We start from the raw sequence: 20,642 nt of genomic DNA on the forward strand, positions 1-20,642 counted from the left end.
AACGCACTCACTGAACAAGTGCAGAGGGTTTTGATCCAAAACCCTACAGGAGCGCAAGAAAGTCCTCACAGAGCTTGGAATCTGTTTCAAATGCTGTGCATCACTTGAGCACATGGCCAAGGACTGTAAATCCATCGTCAAGTGTGAGGAGTGTCATAGCGAAAAACACGTTTCAGCCATGCACCCAAACCAGCTAGCTAGAGACACACCGGCTGCAGTCACCACCGCTCCCACTCCAAGTCATGGCGGGGAGTCCAAGAATCAGACTGACACCACCACAGCCATCTCCTGCTCATGCTCAGAGGTATGTGGAGAGGGCCAAACGCAGAAATGTTGTGCCCGAATATGCCTCATCAAGGTTTATCCCGAGGGACATCCAGAAAAGGCAATGAAGGTGTATACCATCATAGACGACCAAAGCAACCGTTCCCTGGCAGGAACCAAATTCTTTGAAGCCTTCGGAATTAATGGACCATCAGAACCCTACACCTTGAACACCTGCTCGGGTCGCATAGAGACTAGTGGCAGAAGAGCCCAGGGATTCATTGCTTCTCCTATCAATGGGAAGACTGAAATACCTCTACCAACGCTCGTTGAATGTGACCAAATACCCAGCCACAGGAATGAAATTCCTACAACAGAAGCTGCATTTCATCAACCACACCTAAGACACCTCGCTAGTGTTATCCCACCTCTGGACAATAACGCAGAGATTCTACTCCTGCTCGGCAGAGACAATCTAAGGGTACACAAGGTGCGACAGCAGTATAATGGGCCTGACTATGCACCATACGCCCAGAGACTGGACTTGGGATGGGTAGTCATAGGAAATGTGTGCGTTGATCGATCAGAAATTGATTCCTTCAAGAGTTACGTGCATGGAGATGGGCGCACAACCTGCCTAAAGCCATATCCTCATCACTATGGAGTGAAAGAGAAGTCTCCAGACACAATACAGCTACCTGACATCGTTTCTTCTCTGCATATCGACAACTTGGGAAGATCAGTCTTTCTCACAACCAAGGACGACGATAAAGTAGCCTTGTCAGTAGAGGACAGATAATTCATCGGAATAATGGACTGTGAGTTTTCTAAAGACAAAACCAACCACTGGGTCTCTCCATTACCCTTCTGATCTACCAGGGAAAGACTCCCAAACAACCGAGATCAAGCTCAGACTAGGTGTAACTCTCTTCAGCGTTCCATGAACAGCAAGCCTGAAATGAGAGAACACAGCGTCGCCTTTATGAACAAGGAAGTCTGCAACAACCTAGCAGAACCTATACCAACCGAACTGAATCCAGCAGATCACGCAACTAGACCTATGTCTATAAGTTCTTTTGATAACTCTTCTTGGCTTACTGGTCTAGAGTTCCTGCTGAAACAGTCAGAAGAAGGTGTCCAGGAAGCCTTCAGCATCCTAGATCCTGACAATGATCCAGATGTCCAAGCTGAAGTAAATACCCTGGCCACCAGTGCAGAAAAAACTTCCAACCTCAGTTGCCAACGTTTTGAACGTTTCTCTAGCTGGATGAGGCTCGTCAGGACTGTTGCTAGGTTAGTGCACATCGCCAGATGCTATCATACGGACCTTAAAAACAAAGACTGTCATCTCTGGCATGTCTGCCACAAACCCCTTTCTGCTGAGGACATCTCCCAGAGCGAGTCCCTCATAATACGCCACCTCCAACAGAGTGAATTCGCCATAGAATGGAAGTGTTTACACAACATACAGCAGATTCCATTAAGAAGCCCTCTCGCCAATTTAAACCCAGTTATCGACAGTTTCGGCTTACTGAGAGTTGGTGATCGTTTGAGCCAGGCTGATCTTGGAGTTGCAGAACAAAATCCTCTCATCATTCCCAACAAACACCATGTTACAGTCTTGCTGATCCAACACCACCATGAAAAGACTGATCACCAAGGCAGGCAAATTACAGAGGGCGCTTTACGGTCTGCAGGCCTCTGGATAATTGGGATGAAGAGACGTGTAGCACAAATACTCCACGATTGTGTGCACTGTCGTAAAGCGAGAGGAAAACAACTGTACCAACAAATGGCTGACTTGCCTGCAGACAGATTTTCTACAGAGCCACCTTTCACCTACGTGGGCCTAGACGTTTTCGGACCCTGGATGGTGTCCACACTCAGAACTCGCAGCGGCCAAGCAAACAGTAAGCGGTGGGCCGTGTTATTCACCTGCATGAGTGTTCGAGCCGTTCACATTGAGGTGTTAGAGTCCATGGATACCTCTAGCCAAATCAACGCCTTGAGAAGGTTCCTTGCCGTCAGAGGACCAGTGAAACAGCTGAGGTCTGACCGTGGAAGCAACTTCGTCGGTGCATGTAGAGAACTGAACATCGACACCAAGCCTATCCAAGATCAGCTGGCAGAGAAAGGTTGCTCATGGATCTTCAATCCCCCTCACAGTTCTCACATGGGAGGCTCCTGGGAGAGGATGATCGGGATTTCACGCAACATCTTGAACTCCATGCTAATGGACGTCAATTCCTAAAGGCTCTCACATGAGACTCTAGTCACTCTTTTAGCTGAAGTCTCAGCCATTATCAATTCAAGACCCCTTGTGCCGGTGACCATGGATCCAGAAACACCAACCATATTGACTCCTACTATTCTTATTACCCAAAAAACTGACAACACGGTAATGCCCAGCGGAGAGTTCACCCACGCAAACACTTATCAAAAACACTGGAAACGGGTTCAATACTTGGCTGACTACTTCTGGAACCGATGGAGGAAGGAATACCTCACCATTCTTCAAGGAAGAAAGAAGTGGCGACATCCCAAGCCGAACCTCAAAGAAGGAGACCTAGTCCTCATGAAAGACCAGACCACAGAAAGGACTGACTGGCCTATGGGACTGATTACTAGGATACTGCCTAGTCAGGATGGCAATGTTCGGAAGGTGGAGCTAAAGGTCATCAAGAAAGGTGAGACGAAGACCTTTGCAAGGCCAATCCACGAACTTGTTCTGCTGTTGCCCATAGAGAGCGTCACAATGGGATGAATGCTACCGGACCTGAACTTTGAGCCATCCTTCTTGTTTTGGACTCAATTGAGCTTGTTTTTGCATTTAACGTGCCTTTCCTTTCAGGTTGTATTATGGACTCAATAGTGAAATCCCCAAAGTGAATTTCAGACGGGGAGTGTGCTGTTTCTATTTGTTTTAGTTAAAACGGTTATTTAATGTTTTCCATGCTTGTCTCTGCTGCCATCTACTGGTCAGACCTTTCGGCTCCTCTGTTTCTTTTGTCCAGCCCATGGGAGTGTCTGCTGATCTTCTTGCATCACTTCGTGGCATATTCAGTTCAGCCAGAGTTTTTGTGAGAATCACATCCCTTATTGGAGCTGCTAGAAGCAAAGTCTTCTGACCTTAGTGGCTTCAGAATCAAGCATCACAAGAGAAGCACAATGCCAGGTACTTGGATTACTGTACTCTGCATGTCCTAACCTTTGGAGAAAATAAACCACCATTGTTTCATCTCAGCATGTGCATGTTTAACTCTGGAGCGCTCTGGTCCTTTCTGCCTCACCTATAGGAAAAACGAAAGTAAGATTCTCACAACATCTCACAACTACGCGCCTTCAATCGCCTTTAAGTGGGGACAGAACAAGTACAACCTCAAGAACACTGTCCAAACTGTGAAGCAATGGGGTGGAAACATCATACTTTGGGGGTGCTTTTCTGTAAAGGGGACAGGATGACTGCACCATATGGAAGGGAGGATGGATGGAATCATGTATCACGAGATTTTGGCCAACAACCTCCTTCCCTCAGTAAGCACATTTGAGATGAGTCGTGGCTGGCTCTTCCAGCATGACAATAACCCAAAACACACAGCCAGGACAACTAAGGTGTGGCTCCATATAAAGCATTTCAAGGTCCTGGAATGGCCTAGCCAGTCTCCAGACATGAACCCAACAGAAAATCATTTGGAAGGAGCTGAAACTCATTGTTGCCCAGTGACAGCCCAGAAACCTAAAAGATCTGGAGAAGATCTGTATCCCTGTTGCAGTGTGTGCAAGCCTGGTCAAGAACTACAGGAAACGTCTGACCTCTGTAATTGCAAACAAAGGTTTCTACCACCAAATATTAAGTTCTGTTTTTTTATTGTATCAAATACTTATTTCATGCAATAAAATGCAAATTAAATATTTAAATTCATACAATGTGATTTTCTGGATTTTTTTTTATTATGTCTGTCACAGTTGATAAAAAATACAGACCTCTCCATTCTTTGTAAGTGGGAAAATGTGCAAAATCAGCAGCGTATCAAATACTTATTTTCCCCACTGTACATGTGTAGCGCCAAGAGAAGGGGGTACTCTGTCCCGGGCGGTAACAGACGGGGATGTCACTCTGGTGGCCGTTGCCTGGTCCCGTGCTCTGGGACCATTTTGTTAATGGGGTGCATTTACAGGGTAGATAAGAGTTTTTGTCATGTGACGCCACCTGTGGGTTGCGGTTAAGGATGTAGAACCACCGCTGCTCAATGTGGGTACTCCCAGGGATGGTGGTAGTGGCAGCTGTGATGGTAGGCCCTCCAGAAAGGTAGGGCCGTGCCTGGGAGATGTAATGGGGCAATAATGGAAACCACACCTGGTTGTCTTTAACAGTCTCTACTCACTGTGGACCCAAGGGTTGCTGGTTCAGGTCTCAGGAGGACCAGTGCCAATGTAGTGACCCAGGTTGCTCTGTCCCCGGCACTTTCTGTAGATTAAGTCCCCATAGCGTGGAACATTTGTTAACCCCGACTATCCCTTTTGGGGTACAGTCTTCTTCTCCGTACGGCGGGCAGTGCGGACCTTGCGGGGAGGTAAGTGTCCGAACTCCGATTCTAGTTTACTGCTGATGCCCCCGGATTATTTGGTTCGATGAAGTCCGTAAAGGTATCCTCACCGTGCAGGTATTTGCCAAACAGTCTAAAACTTGCGCTTGACCTAGGGCTCTGTGCTCCGTGCGTGCTCCGGTCCCAGCGGTATCTCGGTACCCGTCCTGGCGACCTCTCTTCTGTGCCCCCGGGGTCACCGTTACACGGACCCAGCTCAGGCATGTCCGCACACCTCTCCTGTGTGCTGCACTCTCCTCTGACTACCACTGACTGACCCCTCCCACTAGGCTGGCTATACCCAGGGACCCGTTCTCATGGCGACCATCCCCTTACATGGTTAACCCTCTATGCCCAGTGTGGAGAGGAGAACTAGGATTTTAGATGTGTGTTGGTGGAATCGACATTGGTACTCCAGGTCCCAGGGGGAAGGTCCTGCATCCCCAAGAGGATGCAGTTCCCTGTAGTGCCCTGAGGTTCTCAGGGGCGCTACACATGGAGCTTTGAATTCCTATTACATTACCTAGGACTTGTGAAATTATACCCGAGCCAGAATATTCAGTAACCTTTAATAATTATAATAATAATATTAATAATTATACATCAGAAGCCAAAAATAATGAAAAGAAAAAGCTTTAACACCAAAGGTGGACACGGAACACAAATGTAAAAGGTTGTAGACGTGGGTGAAAGAAATGGGTGGGGTGTCACAAAAGAGTAGTGAAAAAGCTAATAGCCATGAGGACAAGTAGAGAAGTATAGGGATTACGGGGATGAGACTACGTGTGACGCTAGTGGATGTGAGATGGAACAAGGAGGTGAATGATATGACACACAGATGTAGGACTCACAGATGACTGGGAAAGAGCGTGTACCAAAAATTCAGCATATCACAAACCACACACAGCAGAAGAGAGGGGTCAGAATCTGCCATTTTTTTTTTGGAGGGGGGGATAAGTGTCAGGTTGTTCTGAAGACTTGGATGCGGTAAACTGAAAGCACTCACCCATATTACACACACACAGCGCTGGCAGCATATAATAACGGGGTAGTAGCACCTCCGTCACCTACTTACTAATTGAATTGTAATTATAGGTACGTTCAGGTTTGGGGGGGTTACTGTGGGGTGAATGCTGTGCAAAAAAGACCCTAGAAGCTATGTGCAATCTGATATGTTGATAAATAAGTGTGAATGTTGCCTAATAACATACGGGGGGGGTTCATGGTATAGGTTTTGGTATCCGGTGTGTAAGAACTTGGCTACTTTTGTGTATAGGTGATCTGTTGGAGACAATTGTACTTGTGATCCTTCATACAGAATAGTGTACGGTATGAGGAATATATTGGCATTAATTAAGGATAATCTATTGTATATATTAATTTTGGTCCTATAGGAGTCTGAGGTGGCCTAAGTAATGGGTGAGGGGGGTCTCCGGTTTACATGGGATGATTGACATGTTTAGATGGATTCTTTGACCCCATGAGGTCAGTCATATCAGACATGCTGGTCACGCTCGGTAGAGTCCATCTCCTCGGGTCACCCCATTTATCCTGCTTCTTCCCTAGTGGTGACGGAGCACTTGTGACCCTAGAACAGGAGGAGTTTTCGCTTGAGCTCATTTCTTCTCCACAACGGCATCTTTACAAACTCATCCAATGTCATGGAGAAGACTCGCTGAAAGTCCTCGGGAGAGAGATACCTCTGTAGAGAAGAACAAGAACAACAATTGTAAAAGATCACATTATAGTATTTCCAATCCAATCAGCCATAACAAAAGAAACACTGTGGTATCCGGCACAAGACTTTAGCAGACCCTATAAGTCCTATACATTGCTCGGTGCAGCCTCCATGAATTGGACTTGTTTTCTTATACAAGTAAGAAATATGACTGCCATGGAAGAGGGAACTACCAGTAAGGAATACGACTGCCATGGAAGAGGGAACTACCAGTAAAGAATACAACTGCCATGGAAGAGGGAACTACCAGTAAGGAACACGACTGCCATGGAAGAGGGAACTACCAGTAAAGAATACGACTGCCATGGAAGAGGGAACTACCAGTAAAGAATACGACTGCCATGGAAGAGGGAACTACCAGTAAAGAATACGACTGCCATGGAAGAGGGAACTACCAGTAAGGAACACGACTGCCATGGAAGAGGGAACTACCAGTAAGGAACACGACTGCCATGGAAGAGGGAACTACCAGTAAAGAATACGACTGCCATGGAAGAGGGAACTACCAGTAAGGAATACGACTGCCATGGAAGAGGACACTACCAGTAAGTAATATGACTGTGTGGCGCCTTGGACAAGCCAGGGGCCACAGAGAACAACACCTACACACCCCACACTCCCGGTCAGGCACACCAAAGTCAGACGAAAACCCTTGTTGCCTCCCTTCAGAGGCTGATGTCCACACCAGGGGGTGGGCCAGGCGGTTGGTCCCGCCCACCGAGGAGTACACAGTCCTGGAGGCGGGAAAAGCAGACAGTTTACAGTTCAGTGAGGGAAGTGAAAGTGAGAGGAAGGAAAGTGGCAGTTGAGCAGACTGAAGTTGGTCCGGGTGTGTGGCCCGGACGGATCAGCAAGGTTGGCAGACGGTGGTGACAGTCTGCAGGAGTGGCCTATCGGAGTTTACCGTAAGGACCGTGGACGGGCGGTGGACCGGCAGTACCGGACCGGTACGCAAAGAGAAGCCAGCACCATCTGGCAGGGGCTTACGGATCCCGGCAAGGCTAGGAGTCGCCGTGAATTTGCCAAATTCGTTAGCGAAGGGAACCTCCTGGGTTTCCCAGCAGCCAAGTCCCGACAGAAGGCAACCGTCCAACCGAGAGAGGGAAACACAGTCACCGCCAAGGCTAAAGTTCCCAGGGCCAGAGCCTGCAGGCAAAAGGGGCTCCTCCAGCCCATATCCAAGCTGGGGAGCGGGTTACCGGTGGGAACCCATTGGAACCGTTTACAGTACACAGGTGCAGGGAAAGGCAGTCACCATCAACCTGCCGGGAGAAATAACACCGCAGCCGTCTGTGGGACCCGTCCATCCAGCCGTGTGTTTTACCGAGAACTGTGTCCTCATCATTGGCTGAGTGAGTACCACCGTGCCGTGCGGCACAGCGCTGCCCCCGCGACCCTGCACCTCACCAGGCCCTGTAACCGTCCTGTCATCCATCCCTACCCCATCACCGGGCCCCAGGACAACCAACCCCCTACCCACGGAGGGGAGAACTAACAACAAAGCTGCTCCTTGTCACCGCTCCCGGGATCCCCGTCTAGAGCAGTGGTGGTGTCACCAATATCACCACAACCGTGGGTGGCGTCACGGACAATAACCAAATCCCCACAATCAAATCCCCTTTTCACTCACGGGCAAGGAACGACGCTCGAGTCCCCGGGATCCGGCCCACCGCTCGAGCCACCACTGAGCAGCAGCAGCGGCCGGACCCGAGCAGTGGGAGAGCGCAGCGTCCCCTCCTCCGCCGGCGACAACTGCCATGGAAGAGGGAACTACGAGTAAGTAATACGACTGCTATGCAGTGGGTACTAGTTCTGTACAGTGTTAGGTACTATAGGTTGTACATGTCACATCCACATGATGCCAGAATCTAAGGTTCTCAGGAGATCACTGCCTCATCACGCTATCTCTGACGACTTTTCTTACAATTGCGACCTGGTGTCATCTCTTCCCCTGGTAAGTGACCACACCCACCTGGCCGTCCATTAGAGCAGTTGCCTTCTATTCCTCCATGGTCCATTTCTGATACTCATGTGCACATTGTAGAGGCTTTCAGTGGTAGTGCTCAATATAGACCCTCTGACAGGTCTGTGACTACACAAGCCAGCTGCAGCTTTCTGCCATCGTAACTTTATCAGCAATTTGTACTACAGTAGATAATCTGCGGGATTGGACCAGATGTGCCCTATACTCATCAATGAGCCTTGGGTACCCATTAGTTTGTCAATGGTTCATCAGTTGTCCTTTCTTGGACCACTTTAATTATTATTAGCACCTACATACATTAATACCTCACAAGACACTGTTTTTGAGATGTTCTGACCCAGTCATCAAGATATTACAATGTGGCCCTTGTTGCAGTCTCTCAAACTTGTGCTTGCCCATTTTACTTGCTTCCAAAATATCAACTTCAAGAGCTGACTGGTCACTGGCCACCTAATTTATCCCACTCCTGATGACCGGTGCCATTAATCACAATTTTTTTTGTTATGGCTGATCAGTGTGTTGTATATAGTCGTTTTCTCCTTACCTCTAGTTGAGTCTTATCTACGCCGAGGGGTAGTTTCTGGCGCCCCCTATTTGTCACTATTAACATTTCATAAGGAAATATCTGAAAAAAATTGAAAAAATAAAATCTTACGTAGAAATACATTTATCTTAGGTCAAGGTCACACGCCACGGATTTGACGTGGATTTTTGGTACAGATTCTGAACAGTCAATCAGCAGCAATAGTCAGTACAATCAGTATCTACTGGGGAGGCCGAGGGGACAGGCGCCCCAATCCCCTGACCTGGAAGGGTCCATTCGTAGCTACTGCTACCCATAACTTGCAAAGCACGTCGATGCAGTTAAACTGCGGCACAGCAGATAGACAGATATGATCTCCCTGCCCTGCTGCTCTCTATCTTGTTGCCCGCAAGTCTTATTAGGCCTGTGGCCTACAGGTCGACGGGTCCATGGTGGAGCAACAGGATGACGTCACCGAGCCATGCACAGGGCTGTGCTGTGATTATGTATGGGGGCTGCAAAGGGGACCCTCATACAGAGTGGGGACTACTAAGGGGGCCCTCAAACAGAGTGGGGGCTATTAAAAGGGGCCATGATACAGCATGCGGGCTACGAAGGGGGGAACATCATACAGCATGAGGCTATTAAAGAGCCCATAATACAGTGTTGGGACTACTAAGTGGGCCCTCCTACAGAGTGTGGGCTACTAAAAAGGGCCCTCCTACAGTTTGGGAGTTGCTAAGATGGCCCTATGATGCCCCCACAGTAGTCTCCACATAGTGTGATGACCCCACATTACATGACGACCCCCTTTCACTGTATGACGGTCCTTACAGTAGTCCCCAAACTGTATTATAACCACAGTAGTCTACACAGTATACCAGCCTATTAGTAGCCTTCACCAAGTATAATGGCTCCTTAGTAGCCCTTACAATGTATAATAACACCTTAGTTGCCCCAATACTGTTTGATGGCTCCTACAATGTACAATGGCACCAATGTAGCCCCCACATTGTCTGATGGCCCCTATTGTAGGCCCCACACTGTATGCGGAGGGGGCCATCATATAGTGTGGGTGCTAATGTGGGGCCATCACTGTGTGACGGCCCTTATAGTAGTTCCCAAACTGTATGATAGCCTCCACATTAGTCCACACACTATCTTGGCCCCTTTAGTTGCCACCACCCTGTAAGATGGCCCCCTTAATAGCTCTCCCTCTGAAGGTTGACTCCATTAGTAGCCCACACTCTGTAGGAGCTGTGGGGACATTATACTCTATATAGGGGCTATGGAAGTATCATGCCGTGTATAAGGGAGCTGTGGGGGCATCATACTGTGTAGAGAGCTGTACTGTACAGCGGAACGTATTGTTATAGGGACACTCAGAGTATTCTGACTGTCAAAGGGGCACTCGGGGGGCATTCTTATTTTCTAGGGGGCAAAATGTGGGCACTTTTCTACGGCACTTATATATCCTAGAGGTCTGTTTTACCATCTAGAGGGCACTACTACTATTTAAGGACCACAGCGGTGGCATTATTATGTGGGGCGGTAAGAGGAGCACTGTTATTGTACCACCAGCACGTGCGGTAACACGGACACATACATCAGCACTGGCTCACTATTGGGGTATCAGCAGGATGAGGAGTTTTAGTAAATTGGGAATAGATGGGGACGGAGCTAGAAATGTGAGAAGTCAAATGTGTCTTTGTTGTAATCTGTAAATGAGTCACGGCTGGAAGACGTTGTCATGTCGGTCTGGGCCAGATGGAAAAGGCGAGAAAATTTAACAAATTCACCAGAAATAACGTCAGCTGTAAGTCACTATCTATAACTGTACTGTGATCTCTTACATTTTCTGCAAAAATTCTATCTACCACTATACGGTCATCATATGGCGGTAATATCAGTGTGGTGTGGATTTTAAATTTCGGTGTGGATTCTGTGCCAAAATCAATATCAAACGTCTTTCATATCCATGTGCAACAAATTTCCCGGTCAATTGAAAGGGAAAACAACCTTAGAGGATTTTCACATGGAAGTTTTTTTATGTGGATTTTGATGTGGATCTGCTTGAAAATCCACATTGAAAACGACTTCATATACTCTTTGAATAGTCTTAAGGCCACTTTATACGCAGAAATAAATCTTTGGCAGATCTGTGGTTGCAGTGAAATCATGGACATAGTGTTCCATTTGTACACAGCCACAAACCTGGCACTGATTGTCCACAATTTCACTGCAACCACAGATCTGCCGGAGATTTATCTCTCTGTGTAAAGTGGCCTTTAGATGTGGATTTTTTAAGTGGATCTGTTTCAAAATACATGTCAAAAACTCTGTGAGTGCATTCTTACTAGTCTTACGTACCTTCTGCTCCAGCATACTGGGGAGAGAGTTCCCCCGATCCATCCTGGTCCTCTGCCCATCACCGTTCTGTGGGACACAGAAGACATTTCTTGTTGTACTTGGCCTTGACGATGTGAATCCTTCTTCCCCATTCCTTCCCTATGAATTCTTACCTGAAACCCTAAAAAACAGAAAAGTAATGATTAATTATTATTATTATTATTAACAATATTATTACTAATAATACAGGGTGCAAATATAAAACGCTCATCTCACACACACCTAGAATCTGTGCACGGACCCCGAACATGTACTTCTCAGGGAAGTCCGTGTTGCTGTTCAGTAATCTGCATTTTCTACCAAAAACCATACATGTTTTGATGTGGTTTTGGTGCGTTATTTTGCCAGGAGATGCATGTTTGGTGGATATATGTCTGCAACCAAATACTCAATGTGCACACATTGCCTAATCCAGTAATCTGGAATTGAGTTCAATTACTTCACTTAAAGTGAGGTCACTGAGTTCTCCTCAGGTCAGTTGACCTGAGGTTACAGCTGGGGCACTGTGGGATCCTCCAGCTGTAACCTCAGGTGAACTCAGTGACGTCACCACTCATAGCTGCAGCTCCATTAGTGTGTCCTTGACACTACAGTGAGTGGTCACGTTTTCTAATGAGACTGTGCATTGTAACTTCAGGATGTACTACAGCCAGGATCGTCGTAGGACCTCATGTCGATTACGTCGGACCTGCAGGGGTGTTTTGTGGGTTAATTAATTGGAGAAAGAGGGTGTTTGGCTTTTTCTTTTTTTTAAATAAATGATTTTTCTTGTGTTTATTTCTTTTTATTTACATGGTTAGTAATAGGGGGGTTACTAACCTTGGGCTTGATGGAGCGGTGATTTTTTTGACAAATCATAGCTGTCATTAACCCCTTATATTACCCCGATTGTCACTGTACCAGGGCAACTGGGATGAGCTGGGTAAAGACCCAGAATTGGTGCATCTAATGGATGCGACAATTTTGGGGTGGCTGCGTGCTGTTATTTTTAGGGGAGAACTATACCTATGGGCATCCCCAGCCTGAGAATAACAGCTCCCAGCTATCTGCCTTTTCTTGGCTGGGTATCAAAATTAAAGGGACTGCACGCCATTTTTTTAAATTAGTTATTTAAATAATGAGAAAGCCGCATGTGGTTCCTGTTATTTTGATACACAGCCAAGACAACACACACAAGTGGGGGCTGCAGCCTGTAGCTGTCTGCTTTATCTGCGCTGGGTATCAATATATGGGAGACCCTACGCCATTTTTTCCAATTATTTTATTTATTTTTACATTCCACAACCAATCACATATGCCGGTAGTCTGACTGCAACCAAACACAGATGCTGTCACAGAGGGTGGGCAGGATAAGCAGTGAATATGCATGTGAACTAATGAGTGGACCCGGAAGTAGTGTGATAGCCGTGTGAAAACTCGGTAAGTATAATTCTCCTGCTTTATAGCCTGCAAGCCCTTAATAGCACCATTTTACAGCACACAGGTATGGGACCCCATAGACTTATATGAGATTCGGGATGAAGTCCATTCCCAAGGCGGACTTTTTTTTTAAGTCCCGCCGAACCTGAACATCTACAGGTTTTGCCCATCTCTAGTGATCACTTATCCACAGATTTATTGATACCTGGTTGATCAGTGCAATCCAACCACTGGGACCCTCACCGATCTGCAGAATGGGGCACATTTATCCCCTCTAGAATGGAGCAGCAGTACTTACGCTCGACTACAGATCCATTCAGTTCCCATGTGTCTGCCAAGGGCTGCACTTATTTTTTTTTTCCGCCAGCCGCATAGACAATGAATGGAGCAGTGGTGGGGCATGTGACCTGTTACTCCATGTTGTAATGGTGATAGAAATTCCCTATCAGAAAAAAAAATTCCCTGAAGGCCTGTGGATAGGTTATCCTTTGTTTCATTGGCAGCCCTTTTCTGGTAAGGCACAAGCTCGTGAATGATGTCCTATTTATTGAGGCCTCTGTAGATTTAGACACACACAGATCTCATACAGATTGTAAAGCATTTCCTTCTCACCTGTGCTCTCCCTTTGCCGGTCAGGGTGATGAAACTCTGCCGACTGCAGCTAAAATCAGAGAATTATGGTTATTACACTGCGCCGGGGCTAGTGGAAGCAATCAGTATGGGGGCATATGGAGAAAATGGTACAATTAACACATACCCTCGATAAGCTGCTTCTTCCATATCCAGAATGAATGGCTGTGGAGAGACAGACCACTGACATGTTAGACATGGTATAACAGATCCATTCTTCATAGACCCCAATGTTAAAAAAACGGATCCAGCAGAAATCATTTTGCCTCCGGATCTCTGCAGGATCACTTCTAATGTATGATTACTGGGGATGGACCGGACTTTCAGCATTTCCCATTCTCACACCACCTCCTCATCTCGCCCCCTATCTGTCGGTGTCCCCCAAGGTTCCGTTCTTGGACCACTACTGTTCTCCATCTACACCTTCGGCCTGGGACAGCTCATAGAGTCCTACGGCTTCCAGTACCATCTTTATGCTGATGATACACAGATCTACCTTTCTGGACCTGACATCACCTCCTTACTAACCAAAATCCCACAATGTCTGTCTGCTATTTCATCCTTCTTTTCTGCTCGATTTCTAAAACTGAACATGACAAAACCGAATTCTTCATCTTTCCCCCACCTCACTCTACCACTCTCTCCTGACCTATCAATGAAAGTCAATGGCTGCTTACTCACCCCATTCATGTGTGCTTGCTGCCTGGGGGTAACTCTAGACTCTGCTCTCTCCTTCAAGCCATACATCCAAGCCCTCTTCACCTCCTGCCACCTCCAACTCAGAAATATTTTCCAGATTTGTACACTCCTTGACCAAGAATCTGCAAAAACACTAGTGCATGCCCTTATTATCTCCCGGCTTGAATACTGCAACCTTTTGCTCTCTGGCCTCTCTTCTAACAGTCTTGTGTGACGCCCTGGACAAGCCAGGGGTCACAGGTAATGACACCACCACACCCTACACCCCAGTTAGGCACATCAAGCTAGACCCAAAAATCCTTGTTGCCTTCCTCCAGGGGCTGGTGTTCACACCAGGGGGTGGGCCAGGCGGTTGGTCCCGCCCACCGAGGAGTTCACAGTCCTGGAGGCGGGAAAAGAGTAGAGTTAAGCTAGGGAAGTGAAAGTGGAAGGAGTAAAAGTGAAGTGGAGTAGAGCAACCGACTGAGAGCGTCCGGGTGTGTGCCCCGGACAGTGACAGCAAGGTTAGCAGACGGCGGTGACCGTCTGCAGGAGTGGTCTATCGGAGTTGCCGTAAGGACCGTGCACGGGCGGTGGCCCGGCGGTACCGGACCGGTACACAAGGAGAAGCCAGCACCATTGGCAGGGGCCTTTCGGACCCCGGCAAGGCTTGGAGTCGCCGTGAATTTGCCAAATCCGTCAGTGAAGGGGACCTCCGGGTTTCCAAACAACTAAGTCCCGATTGAAGGCAACAGTCCAACCGTATGAGAGAGACACCGCCACCGCCAAGGCATCAGTTTCTCAGGGCCAGCGCCTGCGGGCAAAGAGGGGCTCCTCCGGCCCATATCCAAGCCGGGGAGCGGGTTACCGGTGGGAACCCATTGGAACCAACAGAAGTACTAGGTGCAGGGAAAGAGACAGTCACCGTTAACTACCGGGGAAAAGCAACAGCAGCCGTCCGTGGGAACCGTCTTTCCAGCCGTGTGTTTTACCGAGAACTGTGTCATCGTCTCAGGCTGAGTGAGTACCACCGTGCCGTGCGGCACAGTGCTGCCCCCGCGACCCTGCACCTCACCAGGCCCCGCAACCGGCCTGCCATCACCCATCCTCTACCCCATCACTGGGCCCCGGGACAACCAACCCCTACCCACGGAGGGGAGAACTAACAACTCAGCTGCTCCCTGTCACCGCTCCCGGGATCCCCATACAGAGCAGCGGTGGTGTTACCAAAAATCACCACAACCGTGGGTGGCGTCACGGACAATAACCAAATCCCCACCACCAATCCACCCCCTTTCACTCACGGGCGAGGAGCGCCGCTCGAGTCCCCGGGATCCGGCACACCGCTCGAGCCACCACCGAGCAGCGGCAGCCGCAGCAGCAGCGGCCGGACCCGAGCAGTGGGAGAGTGCGGCGTCCCCTCCTCCGCCCGCGACACTTGCACCTCTACAATCTATCCTAAACTGCGCAGCCTGATTAATCCATCTCTCCCTCCTCTATTCTCTCGTCTCTCCTCTCTGCCAATCTCTTCACTGGCTTCCCATTGCGCAAAGAGTTTCAAAACACTAACCATGACATGCAAAGCCATCCACAACCTGTCTCCTCCATACATCTGTGACCTAGTCTCCTGGCACTTACCTGTACACAACCTCAGATCCTCACAAGATCTCCTTCTCTCCTCCCCTCTTATCTCCTCTTCCCATAATCGCATATAAGATTTCTCTCGTGCCTCCCCCATACTCTGGAACTCTCTACCTCAACGCATCAGACTCTTGCCTACCGTGGAAAGCTTCAACAGGAACCTGAAGACTCACCTCTCCTGACAAGCCTACAACCTGCAGTAACCCTCGTTCCACTGTACCGCTGCACAACCATGTCTACCCTCACCTACTGTATCCTCACCCATCCCCTGTAGACTGTGAGACCTCGCAGGCAGGGTCTTCCCTCCTCCTGTACCAGTCTGTGACTTGTATTGTTCATGATTATTGTACTTGTCTATGTATGCCCCCCCTCCTTTCCACATGTAAAGCGCCATGGAATGAATGGCACTATAATAATTAATAAGAATGTGAACTGAGCCTAATACTTACGTGTGTAGATTGGGGTCCGGTCTGGTAGAGAGCGAGTTTTCCTTCTCGGGGTCCCTCCCTTTTGCATTTCTTCTTTTAAGATGAGTTTTCCTAGATTAGACTGGATCTATACAGTGAAATGTAAATGGTGATAATCGGTTCTTTCTGGTTTATAGATTAGTTTTTAGAAAATCCTGGCCTTTACCTTGGTCAGTTCCACTACGTGTCGCTCTTTCAGTTCTCTGATATCCTCACTTTCCTCACCCTCCTCATCTCCTTTGGATTCCTTGCGGTATCGTCTCTCTGACTCTATGGAAAGAATAAGAGACATTAGACGGCATGTCCTGGTCTTGGGCCTGTAGCTCATGCAGAACGGCTGATCTCACTCACCTACAACGGCCAAGGATGGGGGACATGGCCAGTAATCGGTTTCGATCTTTGCTGGCTGGTTTGGGTCTGGAGGTTTTGCAGCTGGGAATTTAGAGGATTCTACTATGGGGTCATCGGACTGTCTGTGGGAAAGCGCCGATTCTAAAAGAAAAGTATTAAAAACAAGGTTGAGATTTGGTGGTACGTGCGAGACAGGACTTGTATTGTCAGCAGGGTCTTCTCACCTCTTTGCCTGTAGATTGGTGGCTTCTTGTAGAGATTTGGCTCAGCCTGAGAAATCTCTGGAGAAACAGAGCAGAGTGTGAGCGGCATATGAGACTACGGGATAGGTGAAGTCCATGGTATCACAAAAACTCAATGTTACCTGGGCAGTGGAAATGCTGTAGTCCTCCTCTAGGAGAATTGGTTCCCCCACGGGTGCCGGGTGGAGTTGAGCTACTTACTACAGACTTGTTGTCTGCCCAGAGTGCAGTGACCTGTGTAGTAAGAAACCTTTGGTCAGACCACTATAAAATGCCCAGAAATGCTTCTTTGGCCGACGTCTCATTTCCCCCCATACACATTCAACTTGGCTGAGCGTGCAGAGGTTTTTATTGAAGAGTGGGGAGTAATCTATTACCAAATACCTCTGTCTATATTATGTTCCCTGGGATCAAAAAGGATGGGCATTCAGATTCATCATGCCCAATCCTTCTATCTTCTGACCTCAATTGTTGGGGTATATATGCAAGATAGTGGATCGTCAGTCCCACCTGTGAGAGAACAAAATTCATTTTGTTCCTATAATGTCCATCTTGACCTATAGCTAATGATGTCATAGGGTTCTGCTAACACTGATGGGCGGAGAAATTTTACATTTCTGTTCACGCCCCTATTATTCTTATTAGTGCATAGTTCGGAGGAGTTATTTCTTTGTTTGAGGTACTATATAAACTGGTCACATGATGTAATAAAGCAGAAACTTTCAGTATACTAGAAAGCATGTGTGTGCTGCAATGATTTCCTGGGCGCTTGTAAAACAAATCTTATTAATTTGGAGTTCAAGAGGCATAAAAGGAGTGTATTTCGCTCACACACCAAAATCAGCGCGGTCGCCAAATTTTACTTTAAAGTGTGAGGAGGACCTATACTCCAAACTCCGCTATGTGTATTGGTTTTAATCCCACAGCATTGTAAGTATATGACATAAGGGAATAGGTCCCAAATTCTGTCAGACAGCCAGGGACCCTGGAGAGAACACAGAATTCGTTAGAAAAAAATGTTAAATAAATAGACAAAAATGTAATATAAAATGCAAAAAAACTAAAATGTAACCCCCCCCCCCCTCCAAAACTACACCACCCACTTGATCAAAACAACTGGCATTCCACTGTGCCCACCTGTATCCACCAATAAGTTTGGGTAACACTGAGGTGCCACCTCCACACTTGGGCGTTTCATTCACTCGATGCAGGTAGGCGGTAGCGCAATGTGTGAACGCAGCCCAACTGTTTCCATAGTCTCCTGTTATTCTGAGACTATTGATCTCATATATCAAAATGACCAAAACAAAGAAGGGAGCCCAGTCTAATGCTATTTTACATTAAATTTGTTAATTCTAAAAAAAAATTTAAAAAAACTAATTTTTGTACGCACTACTCCTAATCAAAAAGAAAATATTTTGTTGGATGATGAATAAATAAAAAAAAGAACCATGAAATCACTAAGGATTCAAAATCAGAAAAACGTGTCTGGTATTTTGGGACCAAAACTCCTGTTAAAGGGGTTAACCCCCCCCCCCCCCCCCACTTGCTTACACCCCCTACCATAACCCCTTAAAATGTTTAGCGGTTTACCTCGGGTGATGGAGGTGGAGAGATTGACTTGGGTGACAGCGATCGCTGCGAAACAAGAGTACATCATGAATCTTTTTACATCATTGAACATTTTTTTGACCATGAACTTCAGGATGTTATACGTAATTGTCCTATTATATGGTATATAGGTCATCAATATTAGATCGGTGGGGGTCCGGCACCCAACACCACCACTGATCAGCTGTGTGTAGCTACTGTGGATGTGCACAATATATAGCCTTGTATGTGCTCCTCAGTTTTAACTGACATATGAGCCAAAATAGGATCAATGGTAAAGAGGTTATTAAAGGTGTTCTCCAGCAGTAGTAAAAAAAAAAAATATATATATATATATATATATAAAAATAGTTTTCAAAATACCTTTAATTAGCAAATCACAGTTGTTTATCTTAAAATGGCCACAGTCTTGTTACACTGGCAGAAGTCTGTGCTAATAGGACCCATGCCTGTAAGTATGTGCAGAAGGAAGATCCATCCCTTCCCTTCATGTGTATCAAGGTGTGCTCCCATTGTATATTATGAAGAAAGAAGAGGCTGCTCACACTGCTGCCCATCATGTCTATCTGATCTAAGACTGTAGATACCAGGGTGCTGAGTTAAGAAGAGGCTGCTCACACTGCTGTCCACTCTGTCTTTCTGATCTATTACTGTAGATACTAGGAGTGCTGAAGTAAGAAGAGGCTGCTCACACTGCTGTGTACTATGTCTGCCTGATCTAAAACTGAAGATACCAGGATGCTGAGGTAAGAAGAGGCTGCTCACACTGCTGTGTACTATGTCTGCCTGATCTAATACTGAAGATACCAGGATGCTGAGGTAAGGAGAGGATAGTCACACTGCTGTCTACCATTACTGTTTGATCTAATACTGGAGATGCTAGGAGTACTGAGGTAAGACGAGGCTACTTATTCTGCTGTCTATCATTTCTGTCTGATCTAACACTGAAGATGCTAGGAGTACTAAGGTAAGAAGAGGCTGTTCACACTGCTGTCCACCATGCCCATCTGGTCTAATACTAGAGATATCAGAGGTACTGAGGTTAACAGAGGCTGCTCACACTGCCATCCATTATGTTTGTCTGATCTACTACTGGAGCTATCAGGGTGCTGAGTTAGAAGAGGCTGTTCACACTGATGTTCACCTAGCCTATCAGCTGTAATACTGAAGATACTAGGAGTATTGAGGTAAAAAAAGGCTGCTCACACTGCTGTCCACCCTGTCTATCTGGTCTAATAGTAGAGATACCAGAGGTACAGAGATTAGCAGAGGCTGTTCACACTGCTGTCCATTGTGTCTGTCAGATCTAATACTGGAGCTACCAGGGTGCTGTGGTAAGAAAAGGCTGTTCACACTGCTATCTATAATATGTCATTAAAGTGTCCTTGGTACGCCACAAAACTAAAAAAATTCCAAAGAAGAGATATGTATAATAACGTTAAAATATAAATTCTATTAAATATAATAATTAAAACAGTATAAAAAATACCAAAATTTGAGTGCCTCACTAAAGGGCCATGACACAAAGCAAAATTATAACATATATTATGCAGAAAATATTGTGATAATGGATCAAAAAAAGTGTAAGCAGAAAAAGTTCATTGACTCTAATATCTATTAAAAAACTATGTCCCAAGAATGACAAAAGTATTTTAGGAGTGATACCTTTAGAGGCTAACCAGAAAAATCATATTAGCAAGCAATTTTTCTGGTTAGCCTATAAAGGTATCTCACTCCTAAAATACTTTTGTCATTCTTGGGACATAGTATTTCAATTGATTTTTCTGGCTAACACGGTACCACAATATTACCCTGTATTGCACATTGTATATAACTATAGCAGGGAGGGACATCTAGTGGTTTGTTTGCCAAGTTACAGTCAAGGACCAATATTTGGGTGCTCAATGCTCAAAACCTTAACAATGCTATATAAGGTTCTTTGTAGAGACCCCAGGAAGAAGCTATATTGCGAAACACGTGTCTGGCAGGAGGCTGCAGCACAAAAGCACTTTATTGATTTGGGGTAAGGTTTTCTATTTTGTACTTTTATATCTTGGGTCTCTACAAAGAACCTTATATAGCATTGTGTAGTTATTGAG

The 20,642-nt window shown here is 46.6% G+C and overlaps 1 protein-coding gene across 1 annotated transcript in view; it reads right to left on the bottom strand.

The window, feature by feature from the left end:
* Positions 1–5,402: 5,402 nt before the first annotated feature.
* The window catches only part of DMTN (dematin actin binding protein), a 59,537-nt gene continuing 44,297 nt past the window's right edge, over positions 5,403–20,642 (bottom strand). Inside the window, exons 6-17 of the mRNA XM_075346452.1 lie at positions 18,526–18,570; positions 17,055–17,166; positions 16,915–16,971; positions 16,691–16,831; positions 16,506–16,609; positions 16,322–16,427; positions 13,681–13,718; positions 13,536–13,584; positions 11,618–11,625; positions 11,466–11,531; positions 9,117–9,197; positions 5,403–6,552 (exon numbers count right to left, since the gene is read on the bottom strand). Of these exons, the coding sequence (XP_075202567.1) occupies positions 6,439–6,552; positions 9,117–9,197; positions 11,466–11,531; positions 11,618–11,625; positions 13,536–13,584; positions 13,681–13,718; positions 16,322–16,427; positions 16,506–16,609; positions 16,691–16,831; positions 16,915–16,971; positions 17,055–17,166; positions 18,526–18,570 (921 nt within the window). The 3' untranslated portion in view covers positions 5,403–6,438. The remainder of the gene's footprint in view (positions 6,553–9,116; positions 9,198–11,465; positions 11,532–11,617; positions 11,626–13,535; positions 13,585–13,680; positions 13,719–16,321; positions 16,428–16,505; positions 16,610–16,690; positions 16,832–16,914; positions 16,972–17,054; positions 17,167–18,525; positions 18,571–20,642) is intronic.

Source organism: Anomaloglossus baeobatrachus, chromosome 4 (genome assembly GCF_048569485.1).
Source record: "Anomaloglossus baeobatrachus isolate aAnoBae1 chromosome 4, aAnoBae1.hap1, whole genome shotgun sequence".
Taxonomy (NCBI): Eukaryota; Metazoa; Chordata; class Amphibia; order Anura; family Aromobatidae; genus Anomaloglossus; species Anomaloglossus baeobatrachus.